Raw genomic sequence first — 27,093 nt, forward strand, 5'->3', positions numbered from 1 at the left:
AGTTTTATCCCCTGCTTCAGCTAGGTACAACAGACTGTGGCAGACTTTACACTTCTCCAGTCAGTCAAGATCATTCAGCACGATTGCTGCTTCTGCCATTCACATGAGCACAGTCAACTCTCTTCACATTCTCAAAAATGCAAATTGCCAGAGAAACAAGAGGGGCTTGTTTTAAGCCCCTCTACTAGACACAGAATCTCTCCTTTTTAGCTCACTTTCACCACTCTGGCAATTGCACATGTGTCTCTTCTCATTTTGCTTTCAGATTTTTCATATGCACACAGATGACAGGAGGCCCAGTTAGAGGTATTGCTGTTCCTGACTCATGGATATTTTTGGAGGTTTGGTTGTTTCTTTAAACAGGTCAGCTAATGTGCAAGGTTTATCACTTTAGCTAAAAATCAGAGTGCTGCCAAGTGGCAGATAAGAACTGTGGAAAGAATTTCTGAATTTCATTTCTGCAAGTACAAGCTGCTATTTTTTTATATTGTGTGGGCTTTGGGGTAGTTTTTTTGTGTGTATTTGTGTATTGTGTCTTTTTATTTTGTTTGGTTTTGGTTTTTGTTTGGGGTTATTGTTTGGTTGGTTGGTTTTTGCTTGTTTGTTTATTTGTTTTTCTGATGTCTCAGTTGGCCCTGTATTTATCATTAGTACTCTGTGTTTATCCAAGGTGCCTGGGGCATTCAGCCATCTTGCTCCATGCAAGCTGTGTGGCCAAATGTGACATCACCCTGAAGACTGACACAAAGAAAGACATTTATCACACCTAATTAAAGGCATCCAAATAGTAAGTAACTATTCCTATAGCTTTGCTATCTCAGCTCCCCTGTAGTTGTAGTAAGTAGGAAGGGATTAGCTGATTCTCCTGGCAAATACGACATATCTAATAAGTAGAATCATAATCAGGAATTTTCTCTCTCCTCACTGACCATAAATGAAGCCCAACTGTCAAGATAAACACAAAAAAAAAAAAAAAAGGCAAGAGAAACTGCACTGAAAGCAACTCCATTGTACTTAATCAAAATCCTCACATGCCCACATTTTTTTGGTTACTTGTTCTGCATTTGCAGGAATTTAATTATCACAAGATCATAATTTTTATGTCCCTGCCCACTACTAGGAGGCTGGAACTCAATGATCTATAAAGGTCCTGTCCAGTCCAAACCATTTCATGATTCTATGACTGTCTTTGTGACAAAGAAAAAATTTCCTTGGCAAACTTTCTTTGACTTCCCTGTGTTCTATTAGAACAGTCAGCAAAACAAATCCTCATGAATTTGAATCTTTCTCAGCAAACAGTAGCAGTCTTTAAATGGAAATAAATCAACATAATCAAAACAAAATAAAGCAAAAATATACACACATATTTGCTATAAATAAATGTGACAAGTAAAGATTGCCTAGTAGTCTGCTTTTGAATGTTGTGCTGTAGGATGCATTTGAAGAGTGTACTCATAGTTTACAGAAATGAAGTGAATTATTTCACTTTCTCTGAAAAGTTAAAAGAACATTCAATAAAGCTTTCAATTCAATGGCAGCTTTGAAAGAATGTGAATTAGAGTTTCAACAGATTATGCAGTAACTTCAACAAAGCTGAGCACGCTGTCAATGCTTGGCAAGTAGCAGTAATTGGTAACTTAAAACTGCATTTGTACTTTTTATTTCTATGCATTTTAAAGCTGATAAAGGACTACTAAACATTAAAGCAACTCTTAACACAACTAATTGATTGAAATCCAGAAACTGGATGTTGTCCAATTATCAAATGAACATCAAAAAGAACAAAAAACCTTACAGCTCAAAAGAGGAAATGAATTACAGGAAGTATCTGTACTCAGTGTATCCTATTAACACCGTCTTTATTTTCTTTTTACAAAAAATAGAAATAACAACAGATAAAACATACTAAAAAAAAAATCAACGCTTTTGCCTTGATCTCACTGAGGAGCTGCACAGGCAGAGTCCTGGATGAAACTTTGACACTATATGCTGTTGAAAAAGGGAAATAAAGATATATGACAATATATCCATGCAAGACACAAAGTACAAAACGTGTTCCATGGCCTAACAAACATTTTGAAGATTGCAAGTGTTATAACAATTTTCAAATTGTTACTTCTGCTCACCAATGCGCCTTTACACAGCACAGCTTACAAACAAGTTACATATACACATATATCATATAAAAGATTTGTATATGGTCTAACTGATACAAATTAAGGCATCCTAACAGCTGCTGTTTTGCTGGTGAGGGGTATGTCTAATATTAGTGTTTCAAAAGGCTATATTTCAGAAATTTCAAACTAAGTGAGATGTCATGACATATCTTAAAGGAAGAATTCCTGCAGCTCTGGCTCTTCAATACTCTTTTGACTGTCAGATTTCTGGATTTTTCAGTTGATGTCATCATGCCTGGAGAAAAAAAGGAGAAAATTACTCAGTGGTAACCCTTAAAATATAAACGGGTTGACAATGTGTTTATTTACCCTATTTTGTTCCATTTGTATGTATTCAAATCAGAATTCATATTTCTCTCTGGGATTATTTTTCCAGACATATGCTGCACAAAATACTTTTTAATATTGTGGATTTTTTTCTGTGTTATAACTTCCGTTCTGAAATCAAACCTGAAAACCAATGGGATGATGAGAAGCTTTTGAAGTCACAGCACTAACTAGTGCGCTATTGTCATGTTCTAGTAATAATGCAAAGACATAAAAAAAATTCCTTGTACTATAGAGAAAAGTATCACAGTGACAGAAGGATCCACTACAATCAACATTAGACATATCCTATTGGTTTTTTACTCTATATGTAATAGCATTATCTTGTCCCCATTAATAATCATCAAAGAGAAATTAACCTTTCTATCTATTGCATAGGAGATTTGAATGACAGCTTGCCAAATAGAGTAGAAAAATTAAACACAACATATTTGTAGGACTCATTTTCTTTACTCCTTTCATATGTTCTTGTTCTGAATTGCCAGTATGTTTCCCTTCTCTTCAATTAACTTTCCAACTGATTGCTGACTAAGCATCCAATCCACGGCAATTTTCAAACCTGTTAAGAGCCTCACTTTTAGTTTTTACTACTGAAGAGCAAAACTCCTACAATACAATCATGACTAGCTGGTTTGCTACTCCAAAGGACAGACACTAGAGTGAGCAAGAGTGTGTATGAGTAAGTTTATCTTTAACTCATGAGCCTGACTCTTGTAAACCAGAATAGCTTTATTTCAGTCTACAACCATCACAAAGAACCAAATATTCCCAAGAAACTTATACTTAGGATGGTTAGTTAATCTGGTGATTACTTCAGGGTTTAACAGAAGCTGACCTCATGGTTTTGGGTCCTAATAAGAAGTTCAGGGTGATCATTCTATTTTAAAACGCCCTTTATTCATCTAAATTACAGTTGTCACATACCCAAAGCAACAGCAAAAGGCACAGAATTGAGCCAGACGAGACAGACTTTGCAGAACTGAGTCTGAGGAGGTAAAAGAGGAGCTTAACTCTTTGCTATACCTACATGGCATTTCACGTGCATTGCTATTATCATAGTGTTAACCGTATATCTTTACTAAAAGATGCTTTATAAGGCTAAGACTAACCTGCTGCATTGGCTTAGGCTTGAAAGAGCCTGTGGGTGAGTTCCCCATGTAGAGACTCATGAGGCACACCGAAGACCCCCTTTGGCAGCTCTACATTTGCAATGTGGCCTCAAAGAAGAAAATTTGTAGCTAATGCAGAGATGTCTCTAGGTGACAATACTGAACAGATATGCCTTTTACAACTGTGCGTCCTGACGTGGTGAAAATGTATTACTAATATTGCTAATTAGTAACCAAATTTCTAATTCAATTTCTAACATTATAGTGCCTGTATCACCACTAATACACCCTCCCATGCATCAAGCAGTGATGCATGATCACAGCAGTTCAAAAGAGAGCAAATGTAAATCTTCCTCGACAAAGTTAGTTTCACATTCATGTTATACTCTACTAGTTTGAATGGTTACTATTTTGTTGGACATATAGATAAGCATTCTTTTTCTGCAGAATATATTTGAAGTTGTATTTTATCCAGTATTAGGCCTAGCAATGGGATACGTATTAGTTTAGATGCACTTGCTGTTTTAAAAGCATGCCCATTTTATATGAAAGACATCTGATGATGGATTCTGCTGAGTGCCCCCATATAGGAAGCAATTTTTGCTCTTGATAGCTGTACCCAATACAGGGTTTTATATTGATATGGTGAGTCACTGCTTATTTTAATGTAATGCAGATCTCAGATGATTCAAAGTGTGGGAAAGAACTGTTCGTTGGCATACATGTAAAATGGAAAAAATACTACAAGTATTTGATTGAAGTTGTAATATGTAAAAGTGAGCTAATTCTTCCAAAAGAGGAAAAAATATAGAAAACTTTCTTGCACATCCAAAATTTCCTCCAAGGCTTGAAGAAAAATAGGGTGCATCAAATTTAAATTTAGCACAAAGAATTTAGCACAGTCTTCTACTATTAAGCTGTGCCCAACTTAAAAAAGTAAACTACAAAGCCTTACTGTACTTTAGGGTATTTTGAATGAAAATAAAAAAAAACAAATGAAAAGAACAGAAGCAGAAGAAAAAGTGCTGGAAACTAGTTGGCAGGAATGCAATCTCACTGAAAGTAGATTTTGTATAATGACTTCAGATTTCAGAAAATCCTAATTAAAACCCCTATTATAAGGGTGTAGTGTCACAATGGGCTTGGGACAGCATTCAGAAATATAACTGCCCAATGTAAAAATCTGTTAAGGTTTTAACCACCAAAGACCGTCCTGTTTTCCAAAAAACTTTTTTTATTTTTTTCAAAATAGTTCTGAAATGGTAATTACATAATGTCTCCAGACTATCCAGGGAAAATTCAAACAGTGTCCAGGAGGCTGTAGTGCACAATGGTGATGTTCTTTTAAGATTTAAATGTCACAACTACTGGGCATCGTTGTAGTTGACAAATGACAGGCACCCATTTTGCTATTCAAAAATCATAACATATGCTAAAGGTCATTACAAAGGCTAGCTTAGAAGCTCTGAGAACCTTCAGGTCTATGTCCTGATTTCTGACAAGCAAAATACAACTTCCATTCTTATGTGACATTTGGAAATCTCATGTCACAGACTGGCACATAGTTTGCCCACTTCCTAATTTGTGGGTACTGTAACAGCTTCCTCAAGCCATACTGTTTGTGCACTCTGCTCCGTGTTTCCTACTCTCTGGTTTTCCAAGTGTCCGTGGTAATGGGGGCAGTTTTAGGACATGGTGCCTGGACCAGCAATACCTGGAGGAATAGCCAGGAGTTTGTGCCCAACCATCACCCTCCCAGCAAGTGACTCCACAGCCCTGCACTGGCAGCCAGATATTCCCTATCTCTCATTTCTGGGAAAATGCCACATAGCCATTCTCACACAAGAGCAGTTACACAAGGCAAGTGACCAATTACAACAACTGCCTACACGTAGAAGATGATTCTAACATAAAGTTGATCTTAATCATTTTGCATTACTCTATGAACTGGACAGGCAACTGGATGTTTTGACTGGAAGCTGCCCACTGATGCTCCCTCAAACTGCTGCTATCCAGTTTTCTGCACAGAAGTTTCCCTCTTTGTTTTCAAGAGAGAATGAAACTTCTTGGAAATCTTACAGTTTCTGGTTTCACATACACTGTGCCAATAGCTTCTGAACAAGACTCACATTTCCACTACAGAAATTGAGTTTTTAAGTCTGGGAAGGTCCTGGCAATAGAAAACTAGTGAATGGACCCCCCTGCCCCTTCCCCCATGCATTAGATATTTAGAAAACACTAACTTGAAAGTGAGTTAGGACTGTAGAAAAACTAATATCAAACTAACTTTACATCTCAGTTTAACAGAAAAATCAAAAAGGAATTTGTAAGTGTTAAGAGTTAAGTGAAAATGACAGGTCATTTTTAGAGAGAATTTGCTTATAAAGTAAACATTTTATCAAGTGTTGTTTTTTTCCAACATATCTTTATGGAATCAAGGGACTGGTTTCTATCTGCCTGAATAATACTGATGGAACAGGACTAAATTAAGGAGTTTGAATATAGTCAGAGTTAATCAGAATTTTAAAAAACAGATTTAACTTCAAAGTCTAAGGGAAAGTAAGAAAAATGTGTGAAAATAGCACTTAGACATACAGTAAAGCATTCTGCTTCATGTTCTCTGTACTCTCTATTTAGAGATGAACTGTGGTCTTTTTGCTGTTCTCATGAGAGGAAATTTAATTTCCATTCTCATCTAGTGCTTGACTTTTATTCAACAGAGGCAGAATACTCAGCCAAAGTCTGCTACATACCCTGCTGGATTTATGAGCATGAATAGTTTCTGTACTTGCTTGGAACTGAAATCCTGTAGCCAGTTCAATGGTGATATCAGCAGAAATCCATCATGAATTTCTGCTTTTCTAGGAATTTAAATGTTCATCTACTTCCCCTCTTGTGAATCAATCAATTCGAGTGCTTCAGTTACAATGTTAACAAACACATACAATTTGAGAAAAGAAGGCAACCAAGATGCTAAACATTACCATGCATAAGCACATACCAAGCATAGTTACACAGCTCTTCATTCAATGTGCTAGAAGAAAGACTGGTGTAGCTGAAGTAAGGATCCTAAAGTACAACATCATAACAATTAAGAGCATGCACAGAGCTTCCCACATGCCTAACATGGAAATATACTAAAAGAAGCAGTCAGATAGCCACAGTAACATTTTAACAGGTTTCATTTTGCACCTGAATCTTTTACATGTTTGAAACATGTGCTGTGGTCCTTTGGGTTGGTATGAAAATTTCTTTCCACAGTTCTGATGCTAGCAGCAGGGATATGTAAATATGGCCTTTTCACAGAACAAGTATTTTATATTGCAAGCATCAATACTGTTAGAATTACCTCATACAATCCTTCAAATTTCTTAGGGAACTATAAAAAATGCTCATGGCCTTGAAACCTATCAGAACATCTTTGAAAACAGGCTGTCTGTTCTCCTGTCACCATGAAATCTGAATTACCCATTAAAAAAAAGAGCCATTGTGTTATATACTTCTTTGTAAATTGGCTGTTCAACTAGATGGTACGTGTCTTTAAAGACTCAAATCAGTAGTTCATCTTGTGATTCTGAGTAGACTTTGAGAAATGCAGTCCCACTTCTATTTAGCTGTTTAAGTCTCCTTTGAATTTTTCATTCAGTTTCATTTAATTTCATTTCAGTTTGCAATAGCATTACTGGTCTAACAGCACCCACTAATACAGACTATTCACTCTTTCCAGTTCTCTCTTTCCACTCTTTCTTTTGCCTCCTCTTTGTCTAAGATTTTCCTGTATTTTTCTCCCATTACCTTGTCATACTTTTTACCGTATATAATTCACTACAGCTGCTCCTCCTCTTATTAGCCTGCTTTATGGGGTTTTTTTCATCCTGAAATTATTCTTTTGCCTCATATCTTTCCATCCACTGCTTCCCTCCCTGCCTGTCTTCCATAGAGGATTAAATAATCTACAATTCCCTCTCACTCACCTCTATTGTATCTCCAGATGCTCACATTTCTCTCAACTCCACAAACATACTGCATCCACACTATTTCCTACATCTGTCTCTTCTATTCAGTGCAAAAGCACAGAATTAACTAGGTTGGAAGAGACCTTTGAGATCACTGAGTCCAACCTATGACCTAAAAAATTGAAAGATGCATTTGTTCCAATTATTTTCTCCTTTTTTTTAAACAAGAGGACCAGCCTTTTAACTGCACACACCTCTCTTTCCCTTGGGTTCCCAGAAAAGGCACTCTGTTCGCTACAGAGAGGGGAAGATCTGAACCCAGTATGTTTTGTAACAGGCCAACCACATACTCTGACACAAGAAGACTGTCCTGTGAGAAGAAGGTGGTCAAAGAAGACTTGCTGCTGACAGCTTCAACATCTAGGGCTGGCTGTAGCTCCCACAGAAGTTGGAAGGACCATTCCTGCAGTTTTTCCTTGTTATTTTTCTTACTCGGTTGGCCTCATCAGTCTTTATAGGACAGGACAGGGCTAGTCCTTCAGATATTTACTCCTAAGAAAACCCATGGTTTCAAGACTGACATTCTCATTGTATGTTTTGTCACTCACTGCAACACCAAACATCATTTCTATGTGAATCACATCTCTGTGGAAAGCTTTCAACATAGAATATGGGAATTGTGTGCCCTAAGAGCACAGGCTCTATACATAAGCAATACCTGCCACTCCTTGGAAAATTCTTCTAAAACTAAAACATGGATGGGCTTTCTGTAGGTCAATTACAATAAAATATTTGTGTGTATCATTTTGCAATAGAAAGGCAGAAGGAAGAAGTTGTCAAACTTAGGAATTACTTAATGAGACAAGAAAAAACAGTCCCTCCTTTCAGTATACTCACTGGCTTGTTTCTTCCTTTTGAGACAACTGCTGGATTTCCCTTGCTTTCTGTTGTCTTCCTTCCTAGTGAGGTAAAAGGCAGCGTTGAGGAGGTTTTGATGAGGTTTGCTGTTTGACAGTTGTTGTTGTTATTTTGGTTGCCACTCAGTGTCTCCATTATGGACCGAAAGGCTCCAAAAGGCCTTTTCAGGTGGTCCCCTGCATGCTCCCCAGAGCTGGCTGGAGCCCGCACAAATCCTTTGCTCCGGTCTTTATCCTTTTCCTCGTTTAGTTCTGACTCTGCTAGTTCCACCTGCACCACTGGCTCCTCAAAAGTTACTCGAAGTTTCAAATTTTGAGAGGTTCTGCGCTTTGAGGATGGAGACTTGAGAGCACTCTTTGGGCTGGTTGCAACCTTCTGGGCAGTAACACTGTCTGTGCTAGATGGAGAGGTGTCTCCACAGAACTGGTTCTGAGGCACTGTACCAGACTGATATGGGGCTTCATTATCTGCATCGCTGCTCTCTGAAGTAGGGGAAGGACTGTGGCCATCCACAGACTTAGAGACCCTGATACCAAAAGGGAAGCGCCGTCCTGCTGTGGACGTATGCTTCTTAAGCATCATGTTCAAACTCTCTGTGCTCTCAACACTCTCCACTATAGGTTGAGGTCTTGGTTTGTCAGTTCTTTTCACAGGGGTGTTCTTGTGGTCCTCAGAATTAGCTGAATCTGTATCAGACTCACTGAGAGACCGTTGCATCAGTTGCCTCAGTCGGGCTAACTTCAACTCCCTTTTCTCTGGCAAAATCTTCTTCACGTTCTTGGAGGATGCATGAGCATCCTGAAATTCCAAAGTCAGCTTTTCTTGCATACAGACATTTTCAGAGATTTCCTTCCCCAACAACTGACGCAAGATTTTATCGGAGTCCTCATCTTTTATCATAGCTCGAGCATGAGTAGATGTGCTCATTCCCAAGCTGCCAAGAATCTGAATCCCATCTTGGGTATTCAATTTACTTTTTGGTGGAGACAATTCATCTGCTTCAGATGATTTCCACTGGGGCTTGCCAGAAGCAGGAGATGACAGCAAGCTTAAAGAAAAAGAGAGGTAAAAAAAATTAAGGCATATCTAAAATGTGAAAGTGGCATTTCCAATATAGATGTCTGTCTCAGTTTATTGTTACTTATCCTTTTCATTGCTACTCACATGGAATTCATTACTGTGGTGCCACAGCAAAGATTCCATAGAGAAGGATGCAATACTGTTTCTACTCCTATGTAGAATTTGAGTATCTTCACTTTCTCTTACAAAAAAAACCCCACCCAAATCTCATTAAAATCAAAACAGAATGGTTATTCAAACACCAAATATGACTTCATGAGGAAAACTCTAGAGAAATGACACCTATTTGTCTGAGCTGACATGCAAAAAAAAACTCCACAAGGCCAAATGCCTACTATCCAAGTCACATCATAATAAAAAAGTAGCATATTCTAAGTCCTGTGAAAGTGCCCCCTCTCTGCACAGCATTGGTTTTGTAATTCTAAACTGCATCTCGTGTTAATAATAACAACCATATAAGACTTCATAAAAAATCAGGGCAATTTGCACTGGAAAACTTTTAAGATATGAAATACTGACAAGCAAGAGAAAGGTGACATGAATGTATTTCAATACAAATAGAATAATAAATTAAATTTAGAACTCCAACTGTTTTACAGAAGGAAAGAGCAATTTCAACAATACCTGATTTGTGAAGAATGTAAATTGCAGAGATCTTTTCTTTTCCTGTGACATATGCTAGAGCTCATAACACTTCACATTCTTACTGTAAATCACTTTTCCTCTAAGGACAAGGTGACAAAATTTAGGTTCTTGTGAGGCTGGCAAGCACCTTCTTCTCTGATGAGTCCATAGTTCTCACAGTGTAAAAAATTCACATGCCTATACTAAACACCTCATTTTCAATTAATTTTATGGTTTTTTTTTTCCTGTGGCAAACCTACACACTGAAGAACATGCATTTATCTACAGCATTCCTAATAAAAGGGATATGTTCTCTTAAATCTGCTACTGCCTCCTTGGATGATGAAAATATCTACAAATGAGTTCCAACTAGAAGGAAAAGTAGTAGCCAACTATGAAATAAAATAAATAGAGTGTAATTTTCAGACTTGCTCACTTAACCAAAATGATGTTGAAGCCTATCCTTTTGCAGGAATAATAAATGATGAGAGATTTGCTTTCACCTGATCTTATCTGATCCTGAAATTAAAACAATCCTGGTGCACACCAGAACTCAGATGAGAGACCACTTGGAAAAATCAGGCAGCAAAAACCACAGAAACCAAATGAGCTGGAAAACAGCATTTGGTCCCATTGTCCCTGTTGAGCTGGCACACAGGGAAGATAAAGATTTCTAAAAAAAGGCAAAACCCCCTTTTTCCAGTGTGGTTTTCTACTTCAGCAAGAGTTTGGAGTTTACAGCCCTTTCCGAGCTGAAGTTCCTTTACACAAATGTGTCTCTAATCCTAATGTCTTTGTTATCTACAACTGCAACTGTTTGCACTTGTTTGAAACAGTGACACATGAAATTCACAGCCATGGAGCACTTGTACAGGAAAATGCTCAGGATTCTGCAAGAATTGAAGAAAAGCAGTCACTGATCCTACAAGTTCACACTTGATGACCCAAAACTCTGATCGTCAATGGATGCAGAAGCTTTCATGCCAGCTTAACAGTTTCACATACATGTAGCTCCTAACAACTCTGAAATAGGGAAAAGCACTGTATATGGCTTCCAGAGGGGAAAAATAGATTAACAAATAAGGATAAACTGAGCTCTATTTGCAGGTGAGTTACTTTATTTCTTTCAAAATCATCTTCAGATTGCTGTGAGAGTGAAGTCATGCTTCATCTGGTTTGATGCAGATCTCTCACTGTCAGGGAGACCCAGTCCTCTGACTTCCTTTTTAATGTCTGAAGCCTGTGTTTCTTTCTGTGACTTCTGACAGGATACGTAAACAATAGTTTCCAGAGTTTTGACTTTTTATACAAGCTAGAGCAGGTAAAAGATTTAATGAGTATGAGCCTTATTAATATGAAAGGAGGTTTTTTGGTAACTTTTTATAACTTACTGCTAAAAGTAATGTATGATAGGCCAATAAAACATCAAATTTTGCATCTTCCCTAGGGTTTCTAGTATCTTCTGCTGTTCGTCTAATTCAAAACATACTACATTCCACTGTAAAATTGGCTTTCACTCTATTGTGAAGCAGGGACTACTTGGCTTATACTCAGGAATTTCCAATATTTACCAGCAATACTTACTGTCAAACTCTAGAAGCTCAGCTTCAAGTCCATGAGGTAGTCCCACATTTTCTTTACAGAACACATCTACTATTTAGCCAAATCACAGCTTCTCCTGATAATAGATATATTATGAAAATGTGCAAATACTGTAGTACAGTTCCAGCCACCTTACCTTGGGGATGTAGGCAGTGACTTGCTCTCCAACCGCTGGGCTTCTAAAAGCTGCTGGAGCTGGTTCTGTAATGTCACACGTTCCACAGTCTGCCTGCAAGAAAATGGAAGACTGTTTATCTCAATTTTTAAAACTGACTGAATTAGTAAGTTACAGGAAAACTGATACTACCCTTTCAACTTTGAATAAAGAAAGAAGTCCTCTTCACCTTTACTTTATATACTGAATAGAGAACTTATAAATAAGAACATAGTGAGTTTGTGCTTCTGTCTGAATCTCTGCTGACAATTTGTGATCACTGTACAAGAACAACTGAGAAAAACTTATTTGTCAGATTATTTAGTATACTTCATATAAGGACAAGTGTATGATCATAAGCACCAGTAAATTGAAACTGATTCACAGACACAAAAATATGGTAAACTTAGGGTGCATAGATTAAGCAACCACTTCCTACGTTCAGTGAATGGCCTTCATCATCTGAGCAACAGCTCAGGCAACTGTTCTCTCCCTTTCTATTTGCAAATGAACTCAGAGAAAGTTTCTGCCCACTGGAAAGGATTGCTCCAAACTGGAGGATGGAGTTGGGTGTTTGATGTCTGTACCACATCTGCTTTTTGCACAACCTTCCCCAAGGTCCTATCTGTGCTCTGCATCCACCTTCTCCCTGTACTATACCTACCCAAGTTTATCACTTTCAGTGTGGTGTTGTGATCTCTACTGTTTTTCAAATAACTTTAGAGACCAGCACTTAAAAAAATTGCAATAGTACCTAAAAATTGTTAATGAGAGTGATATCCACAGTACAAACTCCATTTTCCATTTGTCACCTGTAATCACATCCGTTTGTCCTGCAACATACCTGTTTCCCTTGGATGGTCTCAGTTGAGCATTATACCAGCAAACCCTCAAGTACAAGAATGGCAGATCAATTTGCCACAAAAAGATAATATTTTTCCTGCTTCCATACAATTCAGACATTCCATTCTTACATCAAAACACGCCATTTTGTTGACCACCACAGGTAACATCTGTTTAGTGATCTGTAATTTCCAAGGCATCTAAACACTGCACAGACAGCATTATTTGAAAACTTCCAGAAAATTAGAGATTTTGAGGTTTTTATTCCCTGGTCCTGACCAAATGACCATGGGAAAATTACTTTCTATCTACTTCATCCAGGCTCTGCTTCTGTTGCTGTCTATGTTTTTAGTAGTTTTATTCTTGTTGGATTTGCAGAACTAAGGCAAATCCAACTAAGCTCTCTACCAGTGAGCTGGACACTTTCCTAGCTCACATGCCACCAGCAAAAGATTTAGCTGTGTTCCAGATGCAATCCTTATAACTGGCAATGTCAAGGCCAGAAAGAATCCAGATCACTTTTTAGAGGTTGTACTTACAGGGCTGGCAGAAAAAATATGTTTTACTTTTAATATATCAAAGTGAGTTTGAAAAGTGAAATAGAAATGAAGGTGTGATCTTGACATACTGCCTTGCATTTTACAACACAGCCATACTTTTTGAAGATCCTTTCTTTATTTATTTTCCATCTTTCTTCCTGTGGCCTACACAACTTCCTTAGACTATTTTAAAATTACTACTACCATCTGTCAACATTAGCTTATATTGCAGATCCCCAGATACTCTCCAATAAGAACCAGTGAAATTCTTTTTAGATTGTGATGCAATTCATCTGTTTTCTTTTCCTTTTATCATTCCTTCAATTTCTTTTTCTAAATAATGCAGCTAACAGTTTTTTATGTTTTTAGCTTCAGTGGAGATCTATGACATGTCTGCCTCTTGAGGTAATGCTCATTCCACTTAAACAATTTATTGTGCTTAAAGAGTTGAAGTTTACTCCATTTTCACAGTTTAACTAGTTAGTACATAACACAGACACACACACTTCTTGCCAGCACTATCCCTAAAGATAAATAACATGCACATATATATTCCAAGATAATACTGGAAACAGGAGATTACAACTTCTTGGAATAGCAATACTGCAAAATATTAAAGCCAGACTGATTTAGAAGACAAGATCACTGTATCTTCAGAGGTAAGAGGGTATATTCATTTTATTATAATTGATGGCCACATTCTGGGGATCTTAGCTTAGCCAATGTTCCCAGTGAGTGATATGTAAGGACCCTTTGGTGTCTAGTTGGATATCTGGGGCCCCCAAATATCTCCTTATGGAATCAGAGAACTCAGTAACTGCAGAAGGAATAGGCTGAGACACTGGCCTCTGCAGGAACATCTCTCATAGCATGTTTTTTTATTTCTCCTTCTTTTTTTTTCAAATAACACAAGAATGACTATGCTACAAAGCAGAACATAAAATGGCTTAATTAAGTGAAAAAGAGATTAACATTTCAAAGTTTATATTTGGTTTCTTACTATATGTCTATATAATGTTCTACCCCCCCAAAAAACCCACATAACCAAAAACCACAGCAACCTGCACACACTTTACCATACCACTACAGTTATTTTTTTATGCAGTTATTTTTACAGCTACTCCTAAGATGTTCCAGGAAAATAATGGATTTCTTTCATACAGCACAGAAAAGTGCCTACAACAGAGAATATTAGATTATTTTCTCAATCTTATCTTTTGACTCATGGTTTGTTTTGATCTTTGCCTTGACAGAGATGTTGGCTTGATAGCATATCAGAAGAATCAGTAGGTGTCTCACTCATTAATTGATTTCCCCATCCATGTCCATAAAGGTAGGACAGTAAAAACTGGAAATGCAGGTCCATTTTCAGGTGGTATTGCATAAGACATCTATGGAAGTACTCTATGTTATTAATTCTAACATGGTTTCTTCAGAGCAGGAAAGCCCAAATAATACAAGTTATACCACATGTAGGAAATTTCTATACTGGCAAGTACAGATTTTTTTGCACAGGTGAAATCAGTGAGAGAATAACTAAGATTGTAAGACCTGTGAAGACCTTAGGAAGTAAAATGGAAGCAAATTACTTTGTATAGACTCTATAGGAAACTTTTGTAACTGTTCTAAGTATTTTGTTTAGCTCAGAAAGTCATACTGGATTGAAAAAAAAATTCTGTAATTAGCAAGAGATTTAAAGCAAAGCTTACATTTTGAAACCAGTAACACCAGGTCTTTGTGGGCCTCTTTCCTTTCTACCTATGGAAAGAATTGCTTAGTTTTTTCCCTTTTAGGGGAAACCCTCAGCTAATCCTCTTGTGAAGATTTGATGGAACATTTGTAATTTCCACTTATTTCCTTCTTCCCAATATAAAGGCTTTTGGCTCCGAATGGAGACTTAGACTCAGCTCAGAATATTTTTCTATACTCCTTTGTATTTGTCATCTGAGCTGCTTTGGTTCAAAGAGCTGAAAGATGTGATGACTGGAAAAAAAAATATGTTATTGTTTTGATTTTGTGTCCTCTGTTAATAAATGGCTCCAAACAGTATGATAGCTTGGAATAACTTCTCTCTAGAACTCATCTGTGTTGCTTGATGACTGGAAGAACTCATAAAAAGAGAATGGAACATCTCTTCTTTGGGTTAAAACCTTTGAAGATATAGATACTTGTCTAAGAGAGTTTCTGCACTATTTTTCTTCTTGCAGAATATCAACCATTCCAGTCTTTCTTTGGCTGGGGAAAAAGTATTACCAGATGAGGCTTCTTTGTTTCATCAATAAGGCACTCAAAAAAAAAAAAGAAGATTGCATGATCAGCTCTTGCTTATGAAAACTGAGGAAAGGCTGGGAAGCACATAAGCACCCTCAGTGTTGATACTGACCATTCAGGTAATCCATCATGATACAATTATATCTCTTCTGTCTCTAGAACAGTGTTCATTAGCCCTGGGAGAAGTATTGGTGAAAATCCAGGAAAGACAGCTCAACAGCCCAGGTTGCAGTTATTCCTATGTAACAGCTACGTTACATAAATTTGAAAGAATTAGAGAGCAAACTTGACTCCCATCGGTTGACATCTAATGTCTTCATGATCTTCAGAACTGCTTTCAGGATTTTCAGTTGCAGCCAGTGAATTCTCCTGCTGTGAATAAGGCCCCCTTGACAAGGTGCTCCACTTTGTACCATCCTTGGATTTTTCAGAAGGATGACGACTGCAAAACAGGGCAAAAGCCTTCTTCCCTCATCCCTTCTGGCTCCTGAGCATGAGCCTCCGAACAGGGTCCATTGCTTTATCAAAACCACTTGTGGCTTGAGGCCTGCAGCCCAAATAGCCATGCAGAAGCTGCTCCTTCAAGCAGAAAATAGATTATTTCACTGCCTCAGTAAACTGCAACACGCTTCCACAAGAGACATAACTCTGTGGAAGAGGGAGAAAAGGTTGCTGCTGCAACCTTACTGAAACTAATCTGAAGCCTGAAAAATAGGCTGCTGAAGGGAAGCAGATTTAACTCCAGCTGAAACAAGCAAAGAAACTCATCAGGAGTCAGATAAGAGTAATTTCAATGACTTCCTATGGATGCAGTCTGTGAGACAACAGGGATACCTGGTAAAGTATCACACATGCTTTTGTCATGAAAGTCACAGCTAGACTATTTCTGTGGGAGTAAGCAGACTGCTGACTCAAATAACAACTACTTTTTTTTTTCAAATGAGAAGTAAAACTTTTATGAAGTACTGGGTGCATACAGAAAAGAACTGAAACATGGGTATTCTGTGGCTGCCACCTCTATTTCCTGGTGTGTGTATGTGGTTTTAATTTTTTTTTTTCCTATTGAATTATGGGGGAAATATATTTCATTATATTACTCATTATATGAGTCAGCTGCTAATTCTGTCTTCTAGGGAAATAACGATGTTTATTTTTTTCCTTTATGTCAGATGATTGTATTTTTCCGCAAATGGACCAAGTACAACCAGGTATGTTGACATATCCAGGGAACATTGTCAGGCTGTAAAATTATGAAAATGGTAAATGTTATAATGGTCCTTACTGGGGTACACAAAACAGAGAGTACTTTGGACCTTATAGCATAAGAGATTTGATAAATAAAATGCCTTGGCAAGAGCAAACAGAACTTTGAGAATTAAATCAAGATTTCAAGAAGATTAAATCAGACAGATCTACTGGAAAAAGAAAATTACTTCAAACTCTGCAAGCAAGAGATGTTGTAAAATGCATAAGTTTGTTTGTGTGATTTTTAACCCAATCATTGTAGTAAAACTTCACTAGCCTTCCTAAAATACTATATAAGAATTTGTATCCCATAATAAATTCAGATTCTTTGACCATCTCACTGAGTCCCCATCTCTCTCTCATCATCGCTGATAGATCCTCAGTTCAGTTTTTGTATTTTTGATAGTATAAATGTCAAAGCATGAAGATACTGCAAAGAGAAAATGTAAAGGTAAACACAGGGCAATCACTTCTCTGTTATTGTCATGAACAAAAGAGATTCAACATGGGGAATGTAACTTAATTCATGGTTAATTAGTACAATATTTCATTACTGGTTCAGGTATTAGGAAACAAAGAAGGACAGACATTTAAAACATCTATCCTCTGCTTTTCCAAGCTCAATTTCTCTCCCAGATTCATCTGCACACCTATCTCCTCTTCACCATTCTCAGGCTTCACTCCAGACACCTCTCTTGCCCTCTTGTCATTGCTGCAGGTTGTCCCCAGTCTTTTCAGTAAGCCAATATGCAGCACAGGTCAGGGTTAATGTGTAGCACTTTCTCTCCGTTGTTCCTTTCTTCCCACCCTCTCCTCCTCTCTAGTGTGGGTCTTTGACAGGCTACATTCCATTCAGGAAATCACCAGGTCTGGGCTTGTCCATGGGCTACAGCCTTTTCAAGGGATATACGTGTTCTACCATGGGTGTTCCAGGGACCATTTGTGAGTGTGCCTTCTCCACCTTGGTGCACCTCCAGCTCCTCTGACCTTGCTGTTCCCTGTGATTGTCACTCTTCTGTTTCCTTCGCCTCTCTGGCATTTTCTGCTCTTTTTTAGGCATGTTTTCACAGAATGACCAGTAGCATGTTTTCACAGAATGACCACTGCTGTGTCCTGCAGTGGGTCTGTTTCAGAGGGTTCTGTCTAGCAAAGGGAAACCCCTCACTCGTTCTCACTGAGGCCACTCTGCAGCTCCCCTGGTAGGAGAGTATTGTAATTTATACCCAGTACAATTAGCTACATATTTACCACCATAAAAAGATATGGTCTCCTTGAAATATGGGGTTATCAGAAGTCATTTTCATGGACTGTGATAGCTGACATCTTGATCACGTATCTATACTGGAACAATGTCAGGTTAGTGCTGATGGTTTCTAAGAGTCTTATAAGGATACTGACACGTTAAGCCACAGTAACTGCATCTACAATTAAAGCAAGCAACTAGAATAATTTGTGTTTTAAAATAATAGGGTCTTTACAGAATATTTAATAAAAACCATACCAAAATATTAAAACCAGTTCATATGAAGAAATATAGAATAGAAGATATTTCCTCGGTAGCCATTGTAGGTTTTGGTGACTTTCCAAGACCAAAAAAAACCTCCTTGCATTTACTGTCTCTACTATTCCTCCCAACATCAACACCCAGCAATGTAACCTGTAGATAAAAGCATACTATATGAGCAGAAGCAATGATCTGTGATTATGTGACTGCCAGATATGCAAAGGAAAAAGGGACTGGATTTCTTCATACATACCCTTTTCAGCTGCCACTCCCTTCATGTATGTCCACAACAAACTGCCACAAAAAGAACAGCTGAAAAATTGAGCTGCTAGAGGTGAAGGGACAAATACTCAAGAGCAGGAAAGAGTGGAGAAATAAGGTAGAAATCCAACTTAAAAATGTCATATATAAGAAGAAGAAAATGGACACTGCTAATAAACTGAAGATGAATTAGGGTATGGTTTTAAGATCAATCCCTCTTGCTAACAATGAAACACTTACTCCTTCAGCTGCTTAGTCAGCTTCACAACCTGAGAGGCCAGTGACATACATGTCTCCACAACTACTAAGTAGCGGGAACACATGGTGTGCCCATGTCGTTCAGCACTTTGAGAAGGTTTCTCTCCCACATGGTTTTGCATGGTGACATTTGCTCCATATTCAACCAATGTCTGTAAAAACATAAAAGGGAACAGTGACATCTGTAAGTGTTAATCTCTGCTGTGACTTCTGATCAGCACAAGAATGGTTGGAGAAAAGGCACTGCTGAATAAAATGCTTGATAAACATTAGTCTAAGTCAGTAATTTTTAAAATTCAGTCACTGACAAATCTGCAGCTTGAATTCAAGCCACATACCAATAAAATATACCACTCAGGTGCAACAGTAATACAGAAGAGTGAGCTGCAGTTCAGAAGAGCTATAAAGAGACTATATTTTATATGCTACTCCTTCTTCTCCCCTTGAAGTTCTACTAAATTAATTTGTTTTCTGTTCATTCATTTGTACAGCATAGCATCACTTGTAGCATTCATACAGTGAGTGAGACTACCAAATGAAAACAGAGGACTTTTGTTTGGCCATCTATTGATTCTGTCCTGCACTGCAATAACAAACTTTTGCAGATGCGCCTATCTATGCATTACAGACCATTGTGATAACTTTAAACATGGCAGACCTAGAAAAGAAAACACAGGACATCTCTTCTAGATGGCATCTGGGTCCAGAGCAGCATGAACACACTGCTAGCCAGTTTATAGTGGGTAGTGATGAGCTGTAATAGCTTACCAGGTCTTTTTTTGGGATCTCCACACTGCAAGGTATTGCAACACGCCCTCAGAATCTCATTTTAGTAATGTCTTTGCTACAATATTTGCTGACTCCTTTTGTTGTTTAACTCTTCATTTTTTACCACAGCAGAATCCCAATGTTTAAAACACTCCATAGGGAAGTCTCAGTGTCCCGACTCCTTAACTAAGTAATGTTTAGACATGAAAGATAGGGGAGATACTTTAGGTCAGATAGGCACAAATTTCTTATTGTAGATAAAAAACTGTACAATGACTATATCAATCTGGTTGGAATTTTTGGGGGGTCTGGTCACTGTGACTTTTTAATGCTGAGAGAATCTCATTGCTTTGCACTTGCTTGGTTAGTCACTATTTTCTTTTTAAGACATACTGATATACGTGTCAGCTTTTAGTCTTCAATAAAAATAATATCTTATACTCTGATGTATATCCCTGTGTTACTCACAGTACCAGCAGAGAACCCTAGCTTGCTGCTGGAGAACCATCCAGGTTGTAAGCATGACATTTGAGTTATTCTGAGACTAGAACAAAGAGCATTCTATGTGTAAAAAAAGTTCTGCCTGTCTGACCTCAAGATATCTAATAACTGAAGCAAGATTTGAGACCAAATCTTCCCTCTTTATGATCTGTTTGTGAAAATCAAAGTTAGGAGCTATTTGCATTACTGGAGTAGGTAAATAAGACCTAAATATTCTCAACAATGCTTTGATATGCATTGATACCAGCCCCTAGGAAAACTTGTGATCCTGTACAGCCAGAAACTACAGCATCATTAACTTCATGCATACACATGCAGAAGAGGAATTGCATGGCTGAGCTCTTGGTTGACTTATCCAAGCAGAGCTGGTAAACCACTGAGGGCTGGAGTGACTTGGCTGACCACAAACAGCAGACACAGAGACCTCGACATCTACTAAGAGAGAAGTGGAATTGGTGGTCTGTCTGATCTGCTAAAACTGTACAGAAAGGAAAGTTATGAACTCTTGCAATGCATCTCATTAAGGTTGGGCTTAATTTGTCAAGAAGGAAAACAAAGGAAAGTTATGACCTTGGAGAAACGAATCATATAGCTTGAAAAATGATTGGAGCATCATATGCTCATAAACACAATGAATAAGTGGGCCAGGGAATCACTGACAGCCTGTGATTCTTCAGATTTTATGCTGCTGCCGATAGTTTCTCTGTTTCCTTTATCACTTCTTTCTTCTTACCAGATTATTCACTGTACATTAAATTAGACTGACTGTAAGCTTACTGGGCACAGAGCTTATTTTGTTTCACAGCACAAAATATCAACTACACTTAAGTCTGTGAGGTGTTTGCGAAGTGATATTTCTGACATTGTGTATTTTTATCACCACTAGGTATTTTCATGACTTATTTCTCATGGCCTCAATTCAACAAAAAGCACTTCTTGAATTGCATATTTATCTAAAATAAAATAATTTTTAGAATTCTGAGGCATTTATTAAGGCTTGTTCTTCACAGAAAAAGCAGGGCTAGTCTCTTTGTTTAGTTTTATCCACAAAACCAGCCTGCAGATGTCACCACTCTGTTCAAAATAATCTATACCCATTTCTCCTTCAAATGCAGTGCACATCTTGATGAGGCACTGTTGAGATAGCAACCGTAAACACACAATCTATAGGAACCCTAAGCACACCCTCTACCACAACAGTGCCCCCCACCAATAAGTCATAAACATTTCTTCTATCCATTTTTTTCCAACTGATCATAGCAATTGGCTACAATACAATAGCAAACCCACTAGATTCAGCATGGATGAGATGGTTTGTTTATTTTATTCTAATATGAGTTTCTACAGGATCCATTCCTTAAGTCCTTAAGAAAAAAGACATGTCCTCTCAGTAAGAAAATACAGAGATGGTCATGTTCAGCAAATCTATTTGTCTTCTTTTCAAGTCTATTCATTCAGCTCAACCGGTTTTTCTTTTTTTTATTATGCAATACTCTCAAACTGGCTTTTACAGCGTTATGTCTTCTGGGTGAGCAAATATATAGATAGACTGTAATAATAATAATAATAATAATAATAATAATAATAATAATAATAATAGCTCTGCAGCTGTAGATACAACATAATAGTGTACACAAATATACTTAGCTCTCTGGAGAGATTAACTAATGAAAATTCACTCTCTGTATGTTTACTGACCATATCTGAGTCCTTGAAGTCCTCCTTCTTAGACATGTTTTCCTCCCTAACTTGACTTAATCACTTTAATTTTTATTTCTTGCCTTTCTGCCAAGAGGTTATTTATCTTTTCATCTATTCTTCTCCAATGACTAGTTTGATTATCAAATACCTCTCTGCAATTTCTGGGAATAATTTTATTATTATTGCTTCTCCAAACAGCTTTTGCTCAAAGTGCCGACAACAAAAATACTGAAATGTACTCCTGTGACTAATGGTTCTAGCAAATTTGATGGACAGAGGGTACATCTGCAATTAACACAAAGTTAAGTTGCTTCACCTTCAATAATTTACCAGAAGTGCTGATCAAGCAGGGAGGCTCCAGTGAGTGGAAGTTGCCAAACTTGGCACCCATGAATAACAAGGGTTCGAGGAAGGAAGGATCCAGGGAAGAACAGGCCTGTCAGCCTGATCTCAGTGCCAGGCAAGTTCATAGAGCAGATCATCATGACCATACTCATGCAACAAGTACAGGACAACCAGGGAATCTCACCCATAGCACAGGTTTATGAAAGGCAGCTTCTGCTTGACCAACCTGATCTCATTCTATGACAAAGTGACCTGCCTAATGGATGAGGAAAAGGCTGTGGATGTGTTTACCTAGATTTTAATAAAGCCTTAGATATGTTTTCCCACTGTATTCTCCTAGAGAATCTGGCTGCCTATGGTGTTTACTGAGTGAAAAACTGGCTGATGGTGAGTGTATTTACCTCCAGATTGTGGCTGGTCAATGGTGGTTTCCCCAGGGCTCAGGCTTGGGGCCAGTCCTGTTTAATGTAATCAACAACATGGACAAGGGGATCAAATGTATCATAAGTAAATTCACAGATATGTCAAGTTGGGCAGGAGTGTTGATCTGCTGGAGGGCAGGAAAGCTCTGCAGAGGGATCTGCACAGACTGGATTGAAGGACTAAGGCCAACTAGATGAGATTCAACTGCACTTGGACCACCCCAAGCAGCACAACAGGCTTGGAGCAGCGTGGCTGGAAAGCTGCCTGGCAGAAAAGGACCTAGGGGTGCTGGTTGACAGTGGTTGAACATGTGCAGGGGCATCCTGGCCTGTGTCCACAATAGTGTGGCCAGCAGGACCAGGGCAGTGACCATACCTCTGTACTGGGCACTGGTGAGGCCACGCCTTAGGCCCTGTGACCAGTTCTGGGTCCCTCACAACAAGAAAGACATTGAGGGGCTGGAGCAAATCCAGACAAGGGCAGCAGAGCTGGGAAAGGATCTGGAACAAAAGCTCTATGAGACTGAGGGGACTGGGGTTGCTTAGTCTGGAGAAAAAGACACTGAGGGGGTACATTGCTCTCTACAATTGCCTGATAAGAGGTTGTAGCTAGGTAGGAATTGGCCTTTTTTCACAAGTTAACAGGATGAGAGGAAGTGGCCTCAAGTTTTGGCCAGGAGAGGTTTAGATCAGTTATTAGGAAAAAAAAAAATCACAGAAAGGGTTAAGCACTGGAACAGACTGACCATTGAAGTGGTGGAGTCATTTTCCCTGGAAGTGGACAAAAAAAATGGGGGTGTGTGTGGATGTGGCATTAAAAGCACATGCTTTAATGGTGAACATGATGAAGGAGCTAGTTTGGTCAGACTTGATGATCTTTGAGGTCTTTTCCAGCTTTAACGGCGAATGAGTCTGTGACCAGCCATCCAGTTCAACTCCATGACTTTTTTGGTTTGTCTGCATTGAACACAGGTGCTGGACAGAAGTATCCAAACTGGCTAATTCTGGCTCCTGTAAGTACTGTAGATGTGTAAGCCTTCTCAGCTAGACAAATTACCATTTTTTAGCCCCTCTATAAACAGAAATATATTGTTTTCAGACGCCAAGATGAATCACTGAAAATTAGTTAGAAATCAGCATCACTCTTCATTGTTAGCACAGATTCATTCCAGGATGGTAAGTCTGAAAAGGATGGTTTATTCAAGGTGTAAATCGTTCAACAAATCTATCTGCTATACTTTCCCTGAGCTGGATAGCTATAACTGTCCTTTCTCAATGGAAAAAGAAACAGAAGGAAAATATCAGAGTAATGAGAAAAGTATGCATATCTGCACTGGCTGCCCTTTTGTAATACAAAAACATACATACTAGCTGTTTATATATAAACAATATAATAATGCTTTCATCTTGCAATACAAGTTAGTTTAGGCTTACAACAGCATACTCAGGAATAGAATCACAACCCAGAGCTTTTCAGTATTTCAGTCTGATTCCTACTGGTTTAAAGTTCTTCCTTCTGATATATTTTAATGAATGAATAATTATTCCCACTTAGATTTCTAATAATATTTTTTTCTGCCATTCAAGCTTGAAGTTTAGAGGTTTCTGCTGGAGCTATCACTCTACCTGTATGCATCCTAGATAGCCATGTTGAGCAGCTATGTGAACAGCAGTATTTCCATCCTGGTCAACTTCATCCAGTGAAATCCCTTGTTCTTGCATAAACTGAAGAAGCCACAGAAGGATTTTCTCCTAAGGGCAAAGAAATGTCACAAAAGATAAGAACTAAGGAATACTGGTGCTGTCATCTATTATTAATACTATCCAATAATTCTTTGTTTTCTCTCTTAACTTTGTAGGCTTAGTGCATCATGGAGCTTTGGTTTGTTTTTCTGGGGGTTTTGGGTTTCTTTTTTCCCCCCAAGGAAAAAAGCTGAAATACTTTATTTTATAAAAAGAAATAGCAGGAAAAATACGAGTACTGTAATGCATTCTGAGGAATTGTACATGAAGATTTTGAGAGCCTCTGTGTTGGTGATGAAACCTGAGAAAGAATAACCTGAAAAACCTGAGGAAGAATATCAAGCTGAAAATCAGGTTGTGAAATTTGGTCAAACATCACAAGCCTCTCTGGAAAATTAAAATAGGATTATGCTCAGATCACAGAGCTAAGCAGTTAGATTCTTCAAATCTATAATCATTCCACATCTCTGTGTGGTTGTGCTAAAGAAGAAACAACACAACTAAAACCAGAAAATAAAGCTACCCTAAGAACTAAATGTATTGACTCATGGATCATTTGTATGTCCTGCCTGCTGGGAAGGATGGAGAAACTTGGACTGCAAAAAACTTGTTGTTGAAGGTGTGGAAGCCAAAACTGAAATATAAACTTTTTTTTTTTAACACCTCCTTTTTTTTTTGTGTGTGTGTAGGTGCAATACACATTTATTTGGGTATTCTTTCCTAACAATGGAGACTTACATATGTGCACTAAGCTTTTTTGATTTCTTATTTTCCCCAGGGAGTTTATTTGGTAAAAAATTTTCTTCTCTCTAGGAACTTCCCATGCCACTCCAGATTAAATTTCATTGTGCCATGATGAATACAATACATATTGAAAATCTAGAATAAATCTATAGATTACATAGAAAAGTGGGGTCTATTAAAGCTGACTACAGCTGCTTTCCCAGTTTTTCTATCTGAAAAGGTGCAAAGACTAAATTACTTCCTAAAATAAAACTTTTTTATTTAAATGCACATTTTTTAATATCTTGCATTGATATCTATCACGTTATACTGACTCAGAGGTCCAGTTCAAAGGGGCTTTGTGGATTCTAGTATTGCTGAGGCAAACACTGATGCACAGACTTAACTTGGAGCACCTCAGTAGCTTCAGTGACACATAAGTTCATAATCACCCAAAAATAGAAATGTGAAAAACTAAAGTAGACATAAATAAAACAGTACGGAAAGCACATACAGGACTCTGAGCAGTAATTAGTAGAAAAGACAATGAATAAAAATGAAGAAAGAAAATTCTAAAAAGGTTAGATATAAACCTGTATTTTTTTTTGTGTAAAAGTACCACAGAAATTTTAATCTCAATGAAAAGGAGAGGACCCTTCTAGACCTACTCCAGGATGATTCTGTCCATTCAAGCATCTGGGTCCCTGCTTACTACTTCAGAGGGCTGCTCTGTCTGATGCTTATCTTCTTCATAGCTTCACTTTAGCAGCAATTTTGTTCTTATTATAGGGTGACGGAATAGGTATTTTGACTTCTCCTTGGCTGAATGCCCAACACAGCTGACAGCCAGCATGGAGAGATGACTATATATCACATATCCCTTTAAAAATACTTTTGAGCATTTCTCAATATGCCAGTGGTGTGGGCCAGCAAGGAAGGATTATACTACTCCTATGAATTGCCCCTATGTTTTAATAATTAAAAGAAAACTATTTTAGCAAAACTTATTTGCAGAATTAGAAGACAACTATAGCTTTGAAATAAAATATTTCTTTGGAATGTATAAGAGACCAGAATGTTAAGCATGTTCTGCAATTTTATGATCACAATCAGCATGGAGCAAATTATCAACAAGGAAATCTTATTTATCAACAAGGGAATCTAATGGCTGGGTGGCTCTATTCAATCATCTGTACTTAGGACTACCTGTGCACTAAGTGATCACAGGCACAATGTCATAGGTCTCAAACAGTTTGTGTTTCAACAAATTTATCCTTGACCAAAAAAAAACCAAGAAAACAAATATCTTTTTCACTTAAAACTAGGGAAAACAAAAACATCATATATCAAAATATGCCACATTTCACTTTATTAACAATCATAATATGCATTTGCAGGAAAAATCTTTCTGGGAATAGATTTATAGTCTTCAATTTATTCAAACAAAAGGAAAGATAATAAGAGAATTCATCAGATGAAGACAAAGAAAAATTATCACTTTTTTTGTGAAATAATAGGAACTGATAAATACTGATAAATTATTCAGTATATCTATTACTTTTAAGACCGACAAATGCTTATGCTGTAGCAGTTATTAACACCTCTCTGGCATATTCTAGACCAACAATAATTCAAATGTCTGCACAAAAAGATTTCAGGAAAATTTGGGACAGGCTGCTGACTTTGGTTCCATCAGACAACTTTTGGAGAAGAAAGTACAGCTAACATGGACCGCTTAAATTATGACATGGCCTACAAAAGGAAGGCTTAGCATGCTGAAGGGTAGTGACTCTACAGCTAATCCTAACCCCATCACTTGATACTAATTAAATAAGCTGGTCTTCTCAGTATCCCTTCACAGTATAGGAGTAAGAGTGAGTGAAAACAACACATTGCTTTTGTTATAATGACATTAGACAGGAAGGCAAATATCCTGAGATGTAAAACAAAGGTGTTTTGTTAGGTATCTGCATATCTGACTGTCATATACTCCTTCCCACTGTGCTCTCCAGAACTGTACAT

The 27,093-nt window shown here is 37.8% G+C and overlaps 1 protein-coding gene across 5 annotated transcripts in view; it reads right to left on the reverse strand.

Moving 5' to 3' along the window:
* Window positions 1-1,842: 1,842 nt before the first annotated feature.
* Window positions 1,843-27,093, reverse strand: part of SNCAIP (synuclein alpha interacting protein) — a 96,385-nt gene continuing 71,134 nt past the window's right edge. For all 5 annotated transcript variants that reach the window (XM_053932497.1, XM_053932499.1, XM_053932500.1 and 2 more), the window contains 5 exons: window positions 24,232-24,357; window positions 18,851-19,020; window positions 11,930-12,022; window positions 8,467-9,535; window positions 1,843-2,412 (listed from right to left, as the gene is read on the reverse strand). In XM_053932497.1, the coding sequence (XP_053788472.1) occupies window positions 2,407-2,412; window positions 8,467-9,535; window positions 11,930-12,022; window positions 18,851-19,020; window positions 24,232-24,357 (1,464 nt within the window). In that variant the 3' untranslated portion in view covers window positions 1,843-2,406. The remainder of the gene's footprint in view (window positions 2,413-8,466; window positions 9,536-11,929; window positions 12,023-18,850; window positions 19,021-24,231; window positions 24,358-27,093) is intronic.

This window comes from Vidua chalybeata, chromosome Z (assembly GCF_026979565.1).
Source record: "Vidua chalybeata isolate OUT-0048 chromosome Z, bVidCha1 merged haplotype, whole genome shotgun sequence".
Taxonomy (NCBI): Eukaryota; Metazoa; Chordata; class Aves; order Passeriformes; family Viduidae; genus Vidua; species Vidua chalybeata.